Source organism: Cyanistes caeruleus, chromosome 2, assembly GCF_971803275.1.
Source record: "Cyanistes caeruleus chromosome 2, bCyaCae1.hap1.1, whole genome shotgun sequence".
NCBI classification, from domain to species: Eukaryota; Metazoa; Chordata; class Aves; order Passeriformes; family Paridae; genus Cyanistes; species Cyanistes caeruleus.
In genome coordinates this window covers 76,505,753-76,525,780 of record NC_141702.1, presented here as the reverse complement: position 1 = coordinate 76,525,780, position 20,028 = coordinate 76,505,753, and the positions used below count along the sequence as shown (strand labels likewise).

At 35.9% G+C, this 20,028-nt stretch overlaps 1 protein-coding gene across 3 annotated transcripts in view; it reads right to left on the bottom strand.

Moving 5' to 3' along the window:
• The window catches only part of PRKN (parkin RBR E3 ubiquitin protein ligase), a 682,323-nt gene that overhangs the window by 362,371 nt on the left and 299,924 nt on the right, over window positions 1-20,028 (bottom strand). For all 3 annotated transcript variants that reach the window (XM_086877979.1, XM_086877978.1, XM_086877980.1), the window contains one exon: window positions 12,452-12,535. In XM_086877979.1, coding sequence (XP_086734105.1) covers window positions 12,452-12,535 — 84 coding nt within the window. The remainder of the gene's footprint in view (window positions 1-12,451; window positions 12,536-20,028) is intronic.

Here is a 20,028-nt window from a genome sequence, read left to right as displayed (position 1 = left end):
ATTACTACAAAACACAGTGATGCAACTTGCAGAATCTTGTGCCATTTCTGACGTTGCAATGCTGGGGTAGCAGGAGAGTGAAGCAGGTTTATGCATCAAATGGAAGAAACCTACTTTTCACTAGAACATTCTTTCCCTCATTTCCTGGCAGCAGTTTAATCATCTGTACTTTCTAAGAACAATTCATAACCACAGTTAGTTTGCCCAAATACATTTAAGTGCCACAGTGAAAAAAGTCAGATATTTCCTTTTGGAATGACCCAAACATTTATCAAAGCCCCAAAGACCTACCATGATGCACAGTACAACTGAACAGCAGATGTAAGTACCATGAAACACAGTATTTCACAAATATTTGAAAGGAACTGTTGCAATCCTTACTGTCAAAAATTGTGGATAACATTTGTAAAGAGTTCTTGGGTTTTTCTATGTTTCTAACCATTCATGGTGCTAAAGCAAGGGAAATGCTTCACTTCTGAGCATTCTCCCAGAAAACAGGCTAAAATACTGGCTATTTCTAATGACAGTTTCAAGACCTTCGCTGAAAATTTTAATGTATTTATCCAATCAATTATTTATGCATTCAGATTGATGTCCCAAATGGGGTAGGTGCTTAAAAGATAGAGCACTGTTAACCTCAGCAGAGTATTTGTATATTTAAAGCTGAATATATAGTCTAGGTATCTTTCTGAGTTAGGCTATTAAGGCTGAAAATAGAATCCAGAAGACATTTGTTATTACAATTTAAACCTTCTAGACTCAAGATAACATAAATTTTCCTTATACTTGACTTCTCTGAGTTAGGAATACATATTGTAAACTGAATACAACCCCTTAAGCCTTGCTCCAGTTATCTATACTAGGAGAATTCAGGCATTTCTGACAGCAGCTATTTGATAATTACCCATCACATTAGCATGAACCTTGAGAGACGGAGCCCATAACATGCTGCAGCAGTTCCAGTACGAATTACCTTGCAGCCCCTGGTGAGAGAAGCTCATAAGTATTGCCATTGACTGCATTATCTCACACCACCACAACCTATAAACAGGGTAGACTTATTTAAAATTCAGTTCTGATTTGTAAAAAATCAGCTAATTTCATAAGGTGCATGCACAGAAGCAGACAACACAAATTCAAGTTTACAAATTGGTACTAAATCAGTTACAGGCACGATTTCGAAGAAACAGAGCAAAAATATAGTAGACAATTGTTAATCAAAACCTAACACTTTCACATTTTAGAATCCCTGACCAGAACATTAAGCATGAAAACTATAGGTGGGAAACAGATTTAATGCCAAGGTAAATTTTATGGCAGCTTTTAGATCTAACAGAGCATCTCACATAGTGTTTCAGCCTGCAAATTGACACAGTTATTAAACATTCAGTAACAGTACTAGCCACGTGTGAATGAAGAAATTGTGCTCTTGCATTGTAAATGCTGCCTGACATTTGAGGAGAGACTCCTCTGTAACCACACTGTACCCTAACAAAATCACCTCCATCTGATTAGATTGCTGATAGATGATTGCAGGAACATGTTGCATGCTTGAATGGAAATCCAAGGCTTCAATCATCAGCAATGGATTTGCAACACCTGCAGACAGTAACATACTGTTTAAATGTCATGCGCAGCGAGCAACAAAAGATTCAGTCAAAGTGTTACTGAAATCCATTGAACTACAAAAAACTATCCCTGAACATGTTAGACACATTGACAGAATACATGCAAAAATATGTCTCAAACAAGCTTTGTTTGAAAGAAAACAAAAAGATTTGTGAAATAAGCAGCAGAGCAAATACAATGATAAGGTTTGGATCTGACTCTACTGGGTCTTTTGAGTTTCTTTCTCTGGTTTTCACATAATTCTGTTTTGTCCATAATTTTCAATGAATACTTCCCAATTTGTTCAGGTCCCCAAACACCCACGTTTCCTACAACTCAAATAGATAAAATATGTGAATGGTATAATGGCCTCCAAATAACATGTATAAAAGGCTTGGCAGACATCCAACAAAAATAGAGCAACTGTAACACTGCTTTCACTGCTAGGCTCAAGACTATGTAATGAGAACAAGACATGCCAGGAGAGTCCCTCACACCTCCTTCCCATGGCAGCAGAATACAACACACTGAATTTGGATTCCATGTGCTCATTGTGTTCATGGAGGTGTAGCTAAGACATGGATGGATGGATGGATGGATGGATGGATGGATGGATGGATGGATGGATGGAAACTGAAAAAAAATACATGTGTTAGGAGAGATATATTGGTCATATTTATCCTCTCTATCTCAATCTGATGATAACCATCTCCCATAAGAGAACAGTTGGTTACACATCTTTCACCAAGTGTAACAATAGAGCTGTCCATTCAACCTAAGATCTTGTGTTCAGTAAGAAGTTAACAGTAGATGCCTAGAATGTGTGCTAAAAACAATAAAAACTTGAACATAGTATTTGCCAAAAATCTGTTCCTATTTTCCAGTAATTTGTTGTTCAGAGCCTTCATAAACCAGAAGGAGTCTTTTCACATTTAATAGTTCTCAATGGATTTTTCTTCCATTAGTTTTTCACTTTTTAAACACATTGCAACTTCCACAATATGTCATGGTAAAGACTGCTGAAGTTTAATTATAGAATGGGCAAAGAGGCATTTCCCTGTGGTTGATTTGAACATCACAATAACAGGAAAGGGACACTGCATTAGGATGAAATAGGATGTTATAATCATACAATATTAAGTTTTTATGACAGCCAACACAGCATGGGTACAGAACAAGTTCCTTGCTACAGTGCATCATCAGCATGTTTTTCAGACATTTCTAGAAGTAAAATACCTTTAAAACACTAAAGGTAAATTACAATCAGTTTTGGTTTGCAAATACAAAATCTACATTTCAGCACAGTCAAAATAATAATGATAAGAGTTGTGAATGATCCAGGATTTGGTCAGATGAACACAAGCTGTGCTCTGCTCACTTTCTATAACACTGGACCCTTGATACTGACAGTCTCAAGGAGGATATAGAAATGATAATTTATAAAAATTAGCTTATTTTGCAGTGAAACCAGTGGCATCAAAAATTTGAAGAAAAGCTTGTTAGTATACAGTTAGCAGTCTTTCCAAAGGTCTCACTGATTCCTGCTACAGGACAAATTTTCAACTCACCTGAAACTGCCTCTCATCAAATGATGAAGCCTCTACACTATCTGAAGATTTATTTCAGGAGCTCTATCACTGATGAAAATACAAAGTTCTGTTCAAAACAACTGTGAATTTTTATAAGGCAGTTGTGAAGGGCAATGAGAACCTAGCAGCTGAGTGCAATCACATAAATTGATTATTGAAATAAATACCAGTATCATAAAGTCACCCCAGGACACTCATGTAAGACAGAATAAAACACTGAAAGCATGCTTAATGCTCATGTTTTCAAGATAAGGTTTTCTGAAACTGAACTACAGATTCAAAAACAAAACAAGCAACAAAGATGGTGGTGACAGTGGTTTTTTTCTCTCTGTTTGACAGTGTTAACAACTGAAGCACAACATCCAAAAGAGCAGAGGACTTGTTTGAAAAATGCATTATAATCTTCAGAATTTTTTGTTCCACCTTTTAGAAAACGATGGCATTTCCACACATGCAAATAAATATGGTGGTATCAATACAGGAAAGATGAGCTGAATTTCCTGAGACCATTCAGTACAGGGCAAAAATAACCTTTGGATTTGCCAGAATGTGTATGAAAATTTCAGCTCAGAAACACTATTATCAATTCTTAATTATTGGCAAGATGTGAAAACTGATAAACAGTTCCAAAGAGCTGGCTTGTCTCAGTTTTAAGACTTTTATGGTGAAAATAGAAAAAAGAAAAATTATAATTACTAAATCTAGTCAACTGATCTAAATCATACCTATTATGTGTGCTAATAATAGGTTTTGATACAGACATAATCTGTGACCCATAACAAAGCAGCCAATATATTGTAGAAATATTGTGTTTACACTGATGAGGAGTGAATTAAGTCTTCACTGTTTTGTTTTTTTTAAAAAAAGGACAAATCTTAATTATAAAAGCTTTAACTTCTGTTTCTAAGATAAATAATTTAGCTCTTTGTCCCTGTAAAATAGAATTAATTCTATTTTATAATTCAGTTTTTCACCTATCATTGATTTTTCTGAACTGAGAAATAGAATAACAGAATTTCTTTATAAAGGAAAAATTGATCTACTCCAGAATGAGGTTACTTTGAGAATACCTGTAAAAAAGATCTAATTATGTTTTCCTAAAGAAGAATCTGAAAAGAAATATAGAGTTGACATAATTTGGAGCAAGAATGGAAAGAACCTCAAAACATATTAGAAATGTTTAAATACCATGGTAAGTCAACTGCTGTGTATCTTTCCTCACAATCAAGCATTTGAAGTAAATATTTTTTAAACTCTAATTGCTATTAAGTATATCAATTTAAAGGTCTAACTGAAATCAGCAAAATACAGTCACAGCATTTTCACAGATCCCAAAGTCCCAAGGTGTTTTTTTTTCAGTAGTGTTCACCTCTTCTTTACTCCTCAGAAAATGCACTGATGGCTAAAAAAAAATCTATCCACATTTAGAGAGGGTTTAAAATACAGAGCTTTACAGAAACACAACCTGTCATGCCATTGTTTAGAGCAACTTGATGCAATATAGGCAATTATCAGTATAGAAACCTGATAGCAGCCCTACATACAATACATAGCTAATATGGTGCTTGATTAATAAAAGAGGGATCTGTAATTAATGCCAAATAATGAGGATTTATGGTAATGCAACTCTGTCAAACTAACCTGACACTTTTATGAGATTACGAATTTAGTGGAACATCATAATAGCAATGTGGGAATTTACCCAGATTTATGTGTAGCATTTGATACAACACTGACATTTTGATTAAGAAACTAGAACACTCCGAGATCAATGTTAGAGACATTTAACTGATAAGTTTCAAAATGTAATTTCCCACAGAAAACCATTTAATTTCTGTTTTTCAAGGTGACTTGCAGTGATCATCTCCTAGCCCTATGCTATTCAAAACATTTCTTAATGATGATGAAGGCATAAAGTAATTACTCATAAATATTAACAATGGCCCAAAATCTGAGAAAGTGGGAACAATAAAACCTAGAAGTCATTGACAAAGCCACAGAAACAGTTCATCTGAGATCAAAAACAAGATGTGGCATTGTAAAACACCCAGAAATGAAGACACACCCTTAGAAGTAAGGACCATTCTGTCAAGTGAGGCAGAAACTTGAACTGACGGAAATTTTTTGGTAAATCATCAACCAGACTGAAAACCTCAGGATGACTTTAAAGTTAAATTGTCTAATTAAACAGCTGGATATCAACACATCACTCCTGTGGTTTACACTGATGGCATCACTACTATAAAACTACTATAAAACATACTATTATTCCATTTGGTGAATGAGAAATGGCTTTAAAAATAAATAAATAAATAAATAAATAAATAAATAAATAAGTATATCTGAAATTGTTTGTTTGCCTTTCTTGTATCACAAAATAGAAAAGAAAAGAAACTACAACAATGGGTTTGGTCTGCTTGTTACCTGCATTCATGCTTTATTCCTTTTACTTGCCACAGCACTGGGCATAAAATAACAAAATAGTCCTTAAATAGTAAAAGCAATGGTCAGAGAATCTGGTAATATGAAAGATTTTCAAATTTGTATTGCAAGCTATTTGAATAAATCTCTTAAGGAAGTATCTCATATATGGAAAAGTATGAAGTACTCAATGACTATTTCTGTCTTCACTGATAATGGTCCAGCCACACCATCCAAGTCACAGAAGGCAAAGGTAAGGATTGGGAGGATTAAGAACTACCCACTGTGGGATATCAGGTTTGAGACCATCTAAGTAACCTGAAGTTGCACAAGTCCATGGGACCTGATGAGATGCATCCATGAGTCCCCAGGTGAATGAAGTTTCTAAGACATTATTCATCTTATTTGAGAAGTCATGGCAGGCCAGTGCAGCTGTCACTGACTGGACAAGGGTAAAAGCTGCATTTTTAAAAAGAGAAACAGAACTGCAGGCCAGTCAGTCACACCTCTGCCCCAGCAGGGTTTGGGAGTGGATTCTCCTGGAAGCTATGCTAAGGCACATGGAAAATAAGGTGATTGATGACAGTCAGCATGGCTTCACTAAGGGAAAATTGTGCCTGACAAATTTGGTGGCCTTCTGTGAGGAGACCATGGTGGTAGTAGGTGAGGGAGAAGTATCTGATGTCAGCCATGTGGACCCGTACAGAACATCCGAAGCTGTCACACACAACATCCTTGTCTCTTAACTAGTGAGGCATGGATTTGACAGATGGATCACTTAGTGGATAAGGAATTGGCTGGATAGTTGCACTCAAAGAGCTGTGGTTGATGTCTCAATGCCCAAGTGGAGACCAGTGACGAGTGGCTTTCCTCAGGGGTTGGCACTGGGACTGGCACTGTTTAACATCTTTATTGGCGATACGGACACAGTGGGATTGAGCACACCTTTAGCTAGTGACACCAAATTGTGTGATGCTGTTGGCAGCTGGAGGAAAGGGATACCATCCGAAGGGGACAGGTCAGGCTTGAGAGGTCATGCACACCTCATTAAGTTCAACAAGGCCAGGTGCAAGATCCTACACTGAAATCCCAAGTACAAGCACAGGCTGGAAGGAGAATGGGTTGAGAACGGCCCTCATGAGAAGGACTTGGAGGATAAAAAGACAACCCAGCGGTGTGTGCTCACAGCCCAGAAAGCCACTTCTATCCTGGGCTGCATCCAAAGCAACATGGTCAGCAGATCAAAGGAAAGGATTCTCCCCCTCTACTCTGCCCTCATCATACCCACCTTGGAGTGTTGCATCCAGTTCTGAGGACTCCAGAACAGGAAGGACATGGACCTGCTGGAGCAGATCCAGCACACAGTCAGTAAGATGATCAGTGCCTGAAGCACCTCTCCTATGAAGACAAGCTAAGAAATTGGGGGTTCAGCCCAGAGAAGAGAAAGCTCTGGGGTGACATTAGAACAGCCTTCCAGTTCCTGAAGGGGGCCTACAAGAAGGCTGAAAAGGGACTTTTCACAAGGGAATATAGTGACAGGACACTTAATCTGAGAAACAGTAGGTTTAGATTAGATATTAGGAGCAAATTCTTCACTGTGAGGGTGGTGAGGCACTGGCATGGGTTGCTCAGAGACACTGCGGATGCCCCATCCCTGGAAGTGTTCAATGCCAGGTTGGATGGGGCTTTGAGCAAGCTGGTCCAGTGGAAGATGCCCCTGCCCACAGTGAGAGGGGTGGAATGAGAGGAATAGTGCCTTCCAACCGAGGCCACACTAGAATCTTATGAAGATAAAGAAGCTGTCATAATGGCTGAGGGAACTGAGATTGTTCAGCCTGAAAAAAAGGCTTGGGGCAATCATATTCTCTCTACAATTCCCTGAAAGGATGCTGAAGCCAGGTGGGGGTCAGCCTCTTCTCCAAGGCAACCAGTGACAGGACAAGAGGACAGAGCCTCAAGCTGTGCCAAGTCAGACATCAGGAAGAACTGCTTCATGGAAGGGGTTGTTAAGCATTGAAACAGATTGATGTGGCACTCAGTGCTGTGGCCTAGTTGACAGGGCAGTGATTGGTAAAAGGTTAGACTTAATGATCTTGGAAATATTTTCCAACTTGAATCATTCTCTGATAATAATCCTTGTATCAATTTAATATTTCTGAAGTGAGATTATCTGGTATTTTAATTAGCACTCCTACCCATCATAACTCACTGAGATTTCTTTTTAATACCATGTATTATCTGGACCACTCTCTAATGCATAAGGCAAACTAACATGGATGGCACTGAAATAAATGAAACATGCAAAGTCTTCTTGGTATTAAGAAACAGCCCAGAATTAAAAAAAAAAAAAAAAAAAAAAAAATCATAGTAATATTATGACATTGAAAATATTATAATGGCTCCAGGGACAGACATAGTACCTTTAACAATAATCATTGTACACAAAGAACAAAGAATAAATAATACAACAATGTATCAGACCTTTCCTCTAATGAGATGACAGTCCTTTACTATATTCATATTTTGATAACAACATAAAATTTACTACTTTGCTCCTGATCCTCTAACTGCTACAAGATTTATTTCTATTCTCAACAGAAACTGAAGTCTGAGCTAATCAAAGCAAAATGAGATGAAAAATGAAACATATTTAATCTGAACAATGATGTTTGAAAAGAATAGCTTTGGACACTTGAAAGAAAAGAATCATTTGGTGAGCTGCATACTTAAAGCATACAAGCTGAACATTGTTCCCTTGATTTCTTAGTCCAAACTATCTCAGATCAGCACAGGTTCCCTGTGAAACACATAATATTTCTCTCCTCTGTGCCAAATCTAATAACAATAAACAAGCAGGGAAGGAAAAACATGATAAATGTTCAAAAAATTTCAACATATTGAAAATTAAAATTGCAAGATTCAAAATCACATAGGAAGAATGGGAATAATAATAAAAAAGACACATAATTTTAAAAAAAAACAAACATGCTTCCTGTACTAAGCTCTTTGCTCTCAAACATACCCTACAACAGCAAAACTACTGTATAGTGGAATTGGACTATTTAAAATCACATATAATGGCCAATACTAAACATTAAAAAAAAAAAAAAAAAAAAAAGTGACCAAACTTGGAGTATAAATCTTTGCTTTGGGCAAGGGAGATTATTATAGAGCTTGATAAGAAGGGTGCACTGATATTTGAAAAAATCCAGTTCTTAGAGATGCTTCCAAAAGTTCAAGGAAGTCCTGTTGCTTCTTTTAGAAATGGTTTGTTGAAGCCTATCATGTTTGAGTAACTGGAGCAGAGACAAAAATTTCAGTCTTCGTCAGAAATAAAGAATTCAAGGTAACAGTAGTGAGATATATCAAACTGGAAGAAAAGTACATTTCTATTAAAGTGTTTTTCACTTTTCCCTATTCCCAATAGTTTAAGCCACAACTGACCTACAATCCTCTTAACCCTTTCATTATTTCTGAGATTTTCAAATCTACAGCAATTCTTTTTGCACATCAAATAAGAATCTCAAGAACACACACAGAACATTAATACTTTTTCTACAGGTTTCTAAAGTTCAAAAACGTTTGACTTACATTTTGCCTTGGGGACATGGAAATGTCTTTCAGAAACTGATGCATGTTCATTGGAATGAGGGAGTAATGTGGAGCTGATTCCTATGAAATCACCACTTCAGTGGTTTGCAGTGGTATTACAGCTCTGTCTCACTATGAAAAGACACATTATTTCTGTGGCTCTTGATGACTTTTAAAAAGCATGAGCTGACATGAGAAAGGAAATGCAATAGCATTTTTATATGCAGAAATAGAAAAAGCCCTTAATCAGAAATTCACTTCAATGGATGACAAACAGAAAATGTTCTGTATGCATTTTAGAGAACTGTAAAAGTCTAACAAGAACACTCCTTCAGTAATATTTCATTTGAATAAGTAAAGGCTAAATATAAAGTTTAGTACTACATGTATTCTTGTCACTTGTAAAGATGAGCATGAATCCACAAAAACTGTATCAGAAATACCCTTGGGACCTGTTTTAGTGATGGGCTTGGCAGTGCTAGGTTAACAGCTGGACTTGATTATCATTAAAGTTTTTTCCAACCTAAAAGGTTCTGTGGTTCTAAGCAGTAACAAAATTATGCTCATATGAGAACAACATCTGGAAATTCATAGAACCACACCTGTTTCCAAGTACACCTGCACAGCTACATACCATGTCTTTGGGCTGAAAGTGTTTTGAGACAGACACCAAAAATACAAAGCTCTCTTTCATTTAATGAATGATCCTAATTTGTGAAACAGTTTGAAAGATTTTTTTAAATTCACATTTAAAACAGCTAAAGTTGAGTCTTCCATTTTTGAATTAATGTAATTAAAATTTGTTATAAAACTGACTTTTCTATAATTGGAGCAATGTAAGTGCTCACAGCAGCTTCATCATTTTGAAGCTGTAGAAGTTCAAAGTGATTCTGGTAGACTAATGTGAAAAAACCCCACACTGACCTCTGTGTAGGAGCACATTGAAACACATAGCAAATCACAGTGCACTTAACATTAAGATAATACTCATATCTTCTACAAATAATTTATAATTTTTTTTAACTAAACTGAAATTTTTAATTTGTTTTGATATCCATTGTTTTCTCATATTGTCAATTATTGTGTTTACATTTTTGCAACCAAAAGAATTAAAGTCTGCCAATCTGTCAGGAGACTAAATTCATACCAAAATACATACAGAACTAGTATTTTGGGAAAAACACATTACCTACTGTTTTTGTATGTTGCAAGTTGGTGCTTACAAAAATTGAAAACTGAAGAAAAATCAATTTTTAAATGAAACAAGGCTTGGGGGAGTAATAATGAAGGATTTTTTTTTTTCCCCCTTAAATAGCAGAAGTTGCAGTTTGTTGATAACTTACAACCAACAGCCTCAAGGCTTATTCATTCACATCACTGTAAAGAAGCACATACTGTGGAGCTATTTAAGGGAAAAACATAACTTCACAAACTTTGTCATAACAATGCAAAAATTAATATTTGATGATAAAATGTGACTTAATCTTCCAAAAATTGTAACAAGCAAGAGAAACCTAGAGGTTTCAACCCATGATTTAGGTAAGGTCATTTTCATTCTGTTCCAAACAGACTATTTTACTGGAACAGAAAAGAATGGCAAATCCTTGGAAACACATCTGTAGGATCTCTATTATTTCCCACTTTGAGCAAGACACAAAACAAAAGACTTAGAGATTTAAGCCTTTGAACTGGAAGATTTCCCAGAAAGTAAAGATGTGTTTTCACAGTGATTGAGGCTAAAGAAAAATAAACCATCCCAAAACACAAGAAAAGTCTTTCAGCAACCAGAGGATCTCAACAAGCCATCAATTCAAATATCTAATGCAGGGTTACCTACCTACTTCATAGTTAGGTAAAAAAAGAAGTTAAATGCACTGAAGTGCTTAAATTTTCTTTACTAGATTGTTATTGTTGGAAATTCTGGTTGAAAAATCATAAAAATTAGGAGTGTTCTTGCACCTTAGTCTGGTTCAGTTCTAACACTACTGTATAGAGTGGTTTGCAGCTGATAAAGTGAAAATGTGTCATTTCCCTATGAAATAAGGGAACAGGACATGCCTGTAGTTCAGGTTGTCTCAAGCTGCATTAGCAACATGTCTAATATAGGTTGTCTTCTGAAATTTCTTCAGTGGTGACTTACTGAAAGATTACACTGATCCTTGGCTCTGCTAAGTATGCAACTTGCCAGAGGAATTGACAGCAACTGGAGTCATGGGGTATTGGTTGATTGCCACAGCATCAGATTTTTGTTTTGTGGTCAGTGGTTTTATTTCTTCTCTCTCCACAAAGATGGCATTTTGTTTCATTTTCTGCTTTTAAAAAATAAGAACTGATTCAGTGAGGGAATGGGTTGTAGTTCAGGAGGCAAAGTTGCCAAAAGTGTCATTATTTCCGTACCTTTTTCACAAATACACTGGATAACAAAAGCTGTAAGTTGGCAGCTGCAAGTCAGTCAGGTATATTCTGCAAATAGGTGACAAAACTGGGAATTGTATTGCCCAGAGAATAGCATTTGACTGTCCAACACCTGCCACTTTCAAGGTCATGGTGTTTGTGTGTCCCTTCCAGCCCAGGACACTCTGTGATTCCTGACTCAGCCACTGCTACAAGCTGCACACCAAGAAGTAGAAGCCCAAAGGCTGTCAGACCTCAGTTTCTGTTGGCTGTGCATGAACTCAGCCGTAAAAACCACGCTGCTGAAACAACCATTTGGTATCTAAAGTTAGATAAAAATATTTCCTGACACCATCTGTGGCCAAGCAGGTGATACCTATAGAACTGTATGGACACACCACCTTGCAGATGTCATGCTAGGGAAGACACAGAGGAGGTTACACCAGAGCAGGTGAGTGACTCTGGAAAAAGGAATTTGTGTAGCTTTCAAAAGGCAATTTGAAGCTTTTAAGGAAGAGATACACATAACAAGTATAAAATAAGCACTGACAGAAACATTTAATTATTACATCACACATTTAACCTATGCATATTTGAATATCTAAGAGTTCTACTTCAGTGCAAAAGATGAAATACAATTATTTTCTCTTTCATTCCAAATAGCATCTGACCAAAGTTCCTCCCTCTTGCAAGACATCAGAAGTTTATTATCTGATGCTGAACAGCTCTTTTGAAGTGTACCATACCTGTCTCCTCACATTCATTACTGAAATTCTAACATGGTTAGAATTGTTACAAAGAATTACTCTTTTAAGTGCCACAGTACTTGAAATGTGACAAAATCTTACCGCTATGTTTCCATTGCACCCTCGGGACTGGCAAACTCCTCCTATTCTGTTGGGAATTAGCACGTCATCCCAGCAAGATGGGCCCTTCAAAATAAAACCAAAGCATACAAAGATTACAAACTACTTCATAAATAAACATTTAAAACTTGGTTTTGTGGCTGCTTTTCCTACTCTTGTTTATTTTAGATTTTAGCTAGATGGTTTTACCATGATTACACTGAGAGAGACCACTGAGGTTATACAACAATATTCACCAGTAAAGCCCAGCCACTGACAGGACACGTGGTCCCTCCACCCTGAGGTCAGTGTTGTGAACAGGCACCAATAGTAGGTCACATTTTCTCAGCTAAAGACAGGGACTGAGTTCATCACAATTAAAAATATACAAAGACTCATTGTCTGGTTTAACACTGTTTACACATGGGCCTGAAGTTGACTTAAGGGGAAAAAGGGAAAAAAGAAAACAGTTGGAAGTACAATATACAATTAGAAAAACCATAAATAGATTTATTGGCTCTAGATAAAACCTTTACTTAACTGTAATACAACATAATGAAAACATTAAGTGGGAATTGTTATTAGATTTCTGGATATTTACATTAACTTCAATATTTCTCAGATATTATTAAAGAAACCTAAAAATTCCCTACCCTCCCATAACAAACCATTTAAAAGCCCAGAAAATAACTGTCAGAAAATCCTTATCAAAATTTACAATGATGTTTTGAATATACACATTTCACTTATATTACAAAACAGAAAAAAAGTAAAGATTGCAAATCATCAATATTTCACAACTGCAAAATAGTGTGATTAACAGGATGATCTATCAAAGAAGAAAATTTATATATATAGCATATCCATTAACATCTACAAAAATATTTTGCATCACAAAAAAATTAATTGATGTTCATATTGACACTTCCTTTTTATATTAATTTCACACCAATTAATATTTAATTTACAGAAAATAATGTTAGTCTGAGCAATAGATATGAAGTGTACAAGTACCCAAATACATAGCAGAAATAAACAACTAAGGTATCAAAGCATTTGGTACTTGGATTACTCGGTGTTTGGGACAGAATCAGTGCCCAGGAAATAGCAGAAAATCTTTACCCAGAAGAGAAATTATAGCAGTCAAGATGTTAATCACATTAGTGAAATTAGTGCCTACTTAAAACACAGTTGAATTACAAAGTAATCCAGTGTCACATCTAGATCCATCTCCTTTTAATTCTGTATGAGGCACTTCTTCAGCATTGTGTGGGAGCAGCTGAAATGATTTTAGAGTTATCTCAGTAGAGTGAATTTACTGTAAAATGTTGATCCAGCCTTTCTGGAAAGTTGAATAAAACAAGTTGGTCATCACTGAGCTCCACTCTCTAATGTCATCCAGCTGAAGTGCCGGCATTTGAGATAGGTAAAAAAAAGAGCTTTAACATGTATAAGTTTAATTGCAGGCAGACACAAGGGTGACAAATCATAGTTTTGAGTCTTTGGGTGCAGTGAAGCTAGTATCAAATGATAATACTTGATACTGGGGGTGAAATGGGGAACCACCTTTAATTAATGATTTAAAACATTTGAAAAATAAGGTTTGCCATCAACGATTTCAGTGGGTTTTTGACCTGTCATGAAATTTTAGCATTACAGAAATTTTGCAGGAAGAACAGTAAGACCACCTTGAAATGCAGCACAAAGAACTACCACCTTTTAATTGCTTTCAACTCAGTATGTCAAAATTTTTTCTTTCATACCCCCCATTTATTTATTTTTCCCCATGCCACCAAAGATTGTACAGGCCTCTAATATTCCTTCCACAATAGTCTACTTTTCAGGAAAGAAAGTAATCTACCCTCACATTTAGAATATCAATGCTGTTCCTTATCTTTTACTTTTCATCTCTTAACTGCTCTTCCAACTCTATCATTTTAGAATATGAGGGACATCACACAGTGCACATGACTTATGTGTTGCACCAGTGAATAGGAAGATGGTGTCTAAGAATTTGTTCAAGTCCTCCTAAATACTTATTAAAATGTAATTTACTTTGCTGATAGTTACTAAGCACCAAGGCAGTATTTTGGTGGAGTCATCTGTCAGAGCCCCTAGATATCATTCCTACATATAACATCTATCTCAAAATCCATCTCACATATATAAAATCTGGAGGGTTTTTTTCCCAGTGCACGTCACTTAATAGTGACATACATTGAATTTCATCTGCCATTTCAACAGCAATTGAAATGTGCAACCTAAGGTCCACAGAGAGGCTTCTAGGGAGTACTTTCTAGGTTCCTCTAGGTACTGAACCCATCTGTTTGTTTCCATAGATCAACCAGCTACACCTCTCACTCTCCAAGTCTATGGCTATCACCTAATGGACCTGTACACTTTTTGCTCTTGCTATAGAGTTTAAATGGACTCGGCAACAGTTTTTTCTGCTGTTTGCAGTTAAGAAACTTCAGGGTTTTTGCCTGACTAATTGCATTTCTATATTTAAGGTTCTGGAATTATGGGGTTTTTTTTGTGTTTGTTTTTTAGTTATCACTGTTAAAGACAAGATCTTCATTAATAGCATTATAAACCAGGTCCCCCTTAGGTCCTCCTTTCCTCAGTTCTTTGATCAACTTTTCTATAACATAACCTGATAGTATTCAGAAGTTTAGTCCTGGGATCATGATTTGACATGATACTTAGATAATTTACATTCAAGCAATTTAATGATCCCATTATGACAGTTTTTCCTACACTTCAAGATTTTGCTTTTCCCCAGCATGTTAGGCTTGCTATCATTATCTGGTCACACAGCTGTTAAAGGGAGTAATATTTTCTCCTCTTTTGAGGCCTGGACTTTTATTCCATAAGGATAACATCTAACTCACTGACTTGTTGAAGACAACCAAGACTAACAAGTTAATATTTGATTAACATCTATCCCTCTTCCTGCATATTCATATTTATTAACATACATTTATTAAAATATATTTTTCAAATTAGAAGAATTCAACAGTTTTTTGGTTTGTTTTTTGTTTTTTCTAGCTTTGGATAATCCTTACATGATTTCTATTTGGGAAGAAGATACTAAAAAAAAAGGATGAGAAATAACAAGCAAGTGTGCTTTATAAAACTTGGGATCTAAGAAAGGAATGGGGATTATTATTTCATTTGAATAAAAAAAGCCCCAGAAACATATTTACTCAAACCCCAAGAAAAGCCTTTAAATTTTTTTTTAATCTGGTACTGGTAACACAGGACAATGATTATTCCTGTTTCTTTATTCTTGTGTGATTAATAGGAGAGTCTCAAAGTTAATGATGCTACACCAGCATATACACAAAAAAATAGACACACCAAGATAATTTAAAAGTGTGTAGAAGCAGTTCTACACAGTATGTTATCAGCTCTGGTACTAATTATCTTGATTTTATAAGAAGAAAATATTTCAAACTAAACTTCTTAGAGGAATTAATATTTTACTTCACTGAAGTTTTTACTTCCCAAGTATTTATTAGTTTGCAGGTATGGGTATATAATCACAAAAAGGTAAGAAGGCATAATAATTCTCAAGCTAGAACAAAACCCCAAAACATCCACAGGATCATTTTTAAGGTTGAGCTTCTAGAAAAATGTTTTTTTTAAAAGAAACCAAAAAGAGATGTATTGATACAATGTTGACTACTATTAGAATTTAACCACTACAGCTAGCACTATATCAGGTCCAAGTATGTTTAGTATGAGAAATGTATTTCATTTATTAACAGTAACAACAATAATAGATGTTTTGCAGTCATCTTTAAGTTCTTATTTCCAAAGAAAAGCTAATGTGCTACACGGCTTGGTATGAACTTATAGTGCTCTCCCTCTCTGCAATCATATCCTCATGACATTTCTCAAGCACACAAGAGTACTTTGCACACAAAGCAGCGCGCTATTTGAAATAAAAATGTCATCTTCCACTAAAGGCAGGTTAGAGTATACACACAGGGAAGTAGGAGCATGGTATCATGTTATCAGCAACTATCAACTGCTCACTCACACTGTAGCTAACATTTCCTATTTTTTCCTTCATAAAACCCTCCACAATATTTGTCACTTCTTTACTTTAACTCTTATGATGGATATAAAACCCATAAGAAAGTCAAATGCATTTAACTCCTTTGGTAACATTAACCAGACTCAGCTTTAAGTCAACCCTGGTTCCTTTTTTTCTGTTCTAGCAAAAGTTAGATCAAGTTCTTAAGGCACAAGAAGGCATTGATCCAGTAAGAATTATAGACTGGCAGAATATAATGGGTTTCAGCCTGTTTGGCATTGATGAGTGGAGAGAAAAAAAAGTAATAAAACAATAATCAGAGAGCCTCTATTCCACACTTAATTTTCCAGATTAGTAAGAGGAAAAGTCTCCTTTTCCACATCTGTTCTTGGCATTCTTCATGGCCATATTTTATTATTAATGGTAACCTAACATATTTTCAAAAGATTTAGTGTGCTTGAAAATTTTAGTTTTCCACCTTCAAAACAAAAATAGAAGAAAAGACATTTGTCCTTGAAAAACACTGTTCATCCAAAATGTTAATGTTTCTTTAGCGACAGTACTACTAAATGTCATTGCTATAATTGAGTCAAAACACAATTAGGAATTCTGGCAAGATAAACACTTTGAAATGCAATTTTTGTATCATTCTTTCTTGAGTCTAAGAAAAGCCTGTCAACCTGCAGGCCAGCCAATCACTTGTGGTATTATAACGCTGCAAGCTCTAGTGTTTGTAATTATTACTTCGCATTAATCAAGAACATACTGTGAGAGGAACAAAGCCTTCTGATTGCGAGATTAGAGCAACTGCCCCTCTTGTACCCAGCCAAATGGCTCACAGAGAAAGCTGTGCATTAAAATAAACATATCAGAGAAGACTTTTCCGGTGTATAAATGGGAAAATGACATAATAAAGAAAGAAACAGAACACCACTAAACAGAAAAAGTCATATCAAATGTACCTGAGTATTTCCCAAATAACTAGGTACAGAAATTGCTGTGGTTTGAGCATATGGCAGATGTTCCTCCCCTTTTTGAGGGGGAAGATGGTGAAAAAAAGTTGGTGAATGGTATATTAAGCTTGAAGTGAAACTCCTATGCAGCATATGAAGAACAGGGAGGACTGAGATGTTTTTTCAGTGTATGAGGGAAGTACTGGAAGTCTGTGTACATTCCACTAGTATATTGTACTGATGCCCACTACAAAGGGCAGTACTGTGTCTTTTTACAGTGCCTTTTTATCCTGTAGCAAAGATCCAATTTTGTATTGCAAAACCCCAAAAAATTTCATCAAGAACATCTTAAAAAAAAAAAAAAATCCTCCAAATCAGAAATACCATCTAGAGATCTTGGATGACAAATTATTCAAAATGTGGTTGCTGACAGAATTGTTGACCTGTGAAGTCAGGGAAAGGTGAGAACCAGAGGTCAGCGATAGAAAACAGTGATTCATCAAAGACTGAATCACTTAAAAGGCTGGAAATTATCCACATGTTCAATGCTTTGTATTTTGCCTGCTTTGGATTTTCCTCTGATGAACAATATGTAGCAGAGTATGATTAAAACACATCTATGTATCTGCTGCTATCTACATGAGAGACATAAATCATTAAAATGTTGAACAAATGACCCAACCAAGAAAAAACTATTACTGCAGAAGGATTTTTAAAGTTATGTAAGAAATAATTTCAAGGTCTTGAGAGGATTTAAAAATCAACATATGGGACACAGGAAAAGTGTTAAATCTGATGCAAATCATGCAAACATTCAGGCTCCTCTGCAAAGTTATGGCTACTGATTTGTCTGTGTGAGAGTATTTGAAGAGCTAAACGTAGAGGGAGCACTCAGCATGATTTCAGCATCTTGAGACAGTGAGACAGAAAAAAACCTCCCAAAATACAAGGCTTATTAATAAAAATTTATTTCCTTTTTGCCACTCTAACAGCAGTATCCACACCAAGGTAGCACAATTCACTGCTTCCAATGCCAGTACAGGTGGACAGCTCTGCCTCCCAGACAGTAAAGACCAAGATGTATCCTAATGGTAAGCATGCATCTCTCCTATGAGAAAAGACTGAAAGCAGTTTTTTTCAGCCTGGAGAAGTAAATATTAATGTGTGATCTAAATACAACCTTTCACTACCTTAAGGGAACTTACAGGAAAGATGGATGGGGACCTTTTACAAGAGCATGCAGTGACAGGACAAGGGGGTTTCAAGCTAAAAGAGAGTAGGTTTAGATTCAGTATGAGGAAAGAATTCCTTACTAGGATGGTGGTGAGACACTGGAGCAGGTTTCCCAAAGAAGTTCTGGATGCCCTATCCCTGGAAATGTTCAAGGCACATTGTAAGTGGCACTGAGCAACCTGGTTTAGTGCAAGGTGTCCTAGCCCATGGCAGAGGGCCAAATGATCTTTAAGGTCCCCTCCAACCTAACTTATTCTATGATTTCTTCTAAATGCTTAGATATCATATAGCTATTATATTTTTTCCTAAGAAAAACTGAACCACGGCATCCAATCTATCACAAAATGCATTTCTCCAAAGTCCCAAAGCCCAGCCTAACAGCATCCCTCATGAGAGAGGGAAGATAAAAATAACTTATTTAAGAGATTACTCCTGTATTAGCCATTAAGTTCTTGCTAGCCTTTTACAGATGTTCTACTTAAAACACTTGATCATTTATTATGGTAGATAATCTATGGGAGGGAAAAACTGTCAAATTGGCAACTTTTAGGACCAAAATCATCTGCTTAACCACAAAGCTTAACACAAAGGAATATCGGTAATTAAAGTTTACCTACAACTTATGTAGATTGCTACAAAGACCATTTCCAGCAGGGAGAGATCAGTTTTTGTTTCAAAGCTATGATTTTTTTTGCAGGTAAAGCTAAGCAATTTACTGTGGACTGACTTTGACATGGAATCTCCCACACAGGAGGGAGCATGAAATAGAAAAGGACTACTAATTGAGTCTTGGGGTTGATTTTAAAGAGGTTTGTAATACAGGCATGGGAGGACTGGAGCTAACTGCTCAGTCTAAACAGCATATTAAAGAATCCATCAGAAGGAATGCTTCTCTTATTACTGACTTTGGTTATTAGACCAAATCAATAAAGCACATGGATAGCTTTATTTATATGAGAAGCAGGGCTGAAGAAAAGTCAATCAAAGCTTTAAGTCTTTGTGGGGATTGAACCTACTGGTTTGATTTATAGTAGGATCTTAGAGATGAAATTTTCCTGTAAGAGTGACCAGCCTAATTATTAAATTGACAGTTCTATGTCAATAGTTATAACTCTTCCAAAATTAAGTAGCAGGCAATTAGCTGAACTGCTCATAGATGTGTAATTATGAACACTTCCTGCATGATAGTTATTTAAAATGAAACATGAGAGGATCACATCTGTAACTAAAAATGTAGTGTTTTATTGATCATTGTCTTTTCTTTCTTTCTTTCTGTATTAAAAAGAAAAAGAAGAAAACACATGAATGAGATGCTTTTAATAAGTTCTGGTCTTTCTTTTCTTTTATACTGC